The following is a 3,253-nucleotide window of genomic DNA, read 5'->3' on the forward strand; positions in this document are numbered from 1 at the left end:
CACCATGTTGACCAGGATGGTCTCGATCTCTTGACCTCGTGATCCACCCGCCTCGGCCTCCCACAGTGCTGGGATTACAGGCTTGAGCCACCGCGCCCGGCCCCGGCTCTGTTCTTTAATACCACCTTCTATGCCTTCCATGTCCCCCAACAGGCCTCTGCCAGGACCCTGCTTCATGTTTACTCCACTGCCTCTACCGTCTGTGGGAGTTTCCAGAGGCTCTTCTGGGGTCCAAAGGCTCACCCAGACATCCACATCCTTTGCCTTCCTCTTTTCCACCCACTTCCACTCTGCTTTTTTCTTCTCCAATGACATTTTAGAATGTCTCTAACCTGCCTTAATTCGGAGAATAGTTGTTTAGCATTTCCCCTGCTGAACTACAGTTGTGGTTACCAATGTGGGGAATTTTCCTCTTAACTTCCCTAAATTTGATTTCTCCAAACAGATACTTCTCTTGCAGGAAAACTCTTGAACATACCACAAAGAATTATAAAATCTGCTGAATCTCCAGATGGCCAAGTGAAACACAATGGTTGCCTCTTCAAGTATATCCCCTTTAATTACTAATGGTTGGATCAAACTCATTGATTTATTATCTTCAATAAATGATTCTCAGCAGAAAAGCTGGCTGGCAAACATTTCTCTTGGTTAATAAGAATCTTTAAAAAAATCAGGTATTCTATTTTCTCATCCCAAAATGACATGACTCATGCCATAGGTTCCCTCTGTTCTTACTCAGATTGTGAGCAAATGTCCACAGAATCTAAAATTTTAGTAAGAAGAGCAAGCTTTGTGGTGTTTTTAACTTGCCCTATACCCATTCTCCCTACTCCAACTCTGCTGTAGCTTTAAATTAAACCAGCCCTGAAATCCTGGTGGAAACCAGCCTTCTAAAAGACACTAAATGGGGAAGAATAGGTTTGGAGGTCCCCAAAAACATCATTTTCAGAAAATGATTGTTATTTGATTTTCCTGGCAGTTCCCTAGAGACCTCTTCTAGCAGGCTTGCCTTTTGGCTTTTTGTTTTGTTTTGTTTTAACCTGACTGAGAGTTCTCTCACTGAGAACTTTTTCCCTGGGGCATTTGTTAAAAACAAACAGCCTCAATTTTTTAAATTTGCAACAACCTTAAGCAATGATAACACTTAGGACAAACAAATAGTTAACCAAAAAAAACTTAAAAGAAAAAGCTGAGAATAGAATGTCCAAGAAGCTTTTGAAAAGCTCTGGCATATTTCTGGGAATCTAGAAGACCATGTCCAGGAGAATCTTTAGAAGACCCTATGTGCTCACCTTGGCTGACTTTAAGGCTCTGAATAGCAAGAAATAAAATCTAAAGAAGAGTTGTAAACTGCATACCTGACCTTTGGAGGCATGGCTCCGTACATATAGAATACCTCAGCAAAGGCAGAAAGATGTATTGGTTCTAAGTATTTGAAAACTATATCCAATCATTAGATGACTACTAAACTAATGGAACAGTCTTCAATGGTTACACACCACCAAGAATACAGACGATAAAAAATTAGTTGATAAAAATCACTAAACAAATGAATAGCAGCAACAACAAACCCCAGGGAAGGGGAGAATCTGATTTCCAAACTTGCCACATTATATTATTTAAAGCATCCAGTTTTCAACAAAATATTATGACATATGCAAAGAAACAAGAAAATCTGGCGCGCACACACACACACACACACACACACACAAATCAGTCAATAGAAATTGTTGCTAAGAAAGCTCCAATGTTGGACTTACTAGACAAAGACTTTAAATCAGCCATTTAAAATATATTTGAGCCAGGCAGGTGACACATGCCTGTAATCCCAACACTTTGGGAGCCTGAGGTAAAAGGATCACTTGAGGCTGGGAGTTCAAGATCAGCCTGGGCTGCACATGGTGGCTCCCGCCTGTAATCCCAGCACTTTGGGAGGCCAAGGCAGGTGGATCACAAGGTCAAGAGATTGAGATCATCCTGGTCAACATGGTGAAACCCTGTCTATACTAAAAATACAAAAATTAGCTGGGTGTGGTGGCATGCAACTGTAGTTCCAGATACTAGGGAGGCTGCGGCAAGGGAATTACTTGAACCTGGGAGGTGGAGGTTGCAGTGACCTGAGATTGCGCCACTGCACTCCAGCCAGGGAACAGAGCAAGACTCTGTCTAAAAACAAAACAAAACAAAACAAAACAAAAACAGCCTGGACAACATAGTGAGACCCCATCACTACAAAAAAATTAAAAATTACCGGGCATATTGGCATGTGCCTGTAGTTCTAGCTACTCAGGAGGCTGAGGTGGGAGGATTGCTTGAGCCCAGGAGGCTTAGGCTACAGTGAGCTATGATTGTGCCACTGCATTCTAGCCTGAGGGACAGCAAGACCTTATTTTTAAAAAATAGACATACATACATGTATACATATTTTTCCAAAGGGATAAACTATGTCTAAAGAAATAAAGTATAAGAATGATGTGTGAACAACTAGAGAACATCATAAAGCAATGATTTTTTTAAAAAATATAACTTCTGACTGGGCACAGTGGCTCACTCCTGTAATCTCAGCACTTTGGGAGGCTGAGGCAGGCAAATCACAAGGTCAAGAGATTGAGACCATCCTGGTCATGGTGAAACCCTGTCTCTACTAAAATACAAAAAATTAGCCGGGCATGGTGGCACGTGTCTGTAGTCTCAGGAGGCTGAGGCAAGGGAATCGCTTGAACCCAGGAGACGGGGGTTGCAGTGAGCCAAGATCATGCCACTGCACTCCAGCCTGGTGACAGAGCAAAACGTCATCTCAAAATATATATATATAACTTCTTGAGGTGATAAGTACAATAACTAAAATGACAAATTCACTAGAGAGGCTAAACACGCAGAAGAAAGAACAAGTGACCTTGAAGAAAGGCTGACATTATCCAGTGTGAGGAGCAGAAAGAGAAAGGAACAGAGCCCTGGAAGCCTGTGGGATATAAACAAGCTTAACAACATAAAAATGATGATAGTCCAGGAAGGAGAAAGAAGAAAGAAAAAGGTGGAAAGATATTTGAATAAATAATGGCTGAAAATATCTCAAATTTTTTGAAGAATGTTAACATTCATATCCAAGCAACTCAGCAAACCACAAGTAGGACAAACTCAAAGAAATCCACACCTATACATATCATAATCTCCGTCAAAAGCCAAAGACCAAGAGAAAATTTTTTTGAAAGCAGCAAAAGAGATGCAAATCATTAAGTACAAATGATCCTCA

At 41.0% G+C, this 3,253-nt stretch overlaps 1 protein-coding gene across 1 annotated transcript in view; it reads left to right on the plus strand.

Annotated features, from left to right (window-relative positions):
- Positions 1–623, plus strand: part of SPINK8 (serine peptidase inhibitor Kazal type 8 (putative)) — a 17,616-nt gene extending 16,993 nt beyond the window's left edge. Inside the window, exon 5 of the mRNA XM_017532696.2 lies at positions 461–623. Within this exon, the coding sequence (XP_017388185.1) occupies positions 461–472 (12 nt within the window). The 3' untranslated portion in view covers positions 473–623. The remainder of the gene's footprint in view (positions 1–460) is intronic.
- The last annotated feature ends 2,630 nt before the right edge of the window (positions 624–3,253 follow it).

The sequence above is a fragment of the Cebus imitator genome, unplaced genomic scaffold (genome assembly GCF_001604975.1).
Source record: "Cebus imitator isolate Cc_AM_T3 unplaced genomic scaffold, Cebus_imitator-1.0 Scaffold0, whole genome shotgun sequence".
Lineage (NCBI taxonomy): Eukaryota > Metazoa > Chordata > Mammalia > Primates > Cebidae > Cebus > Cebus imitator.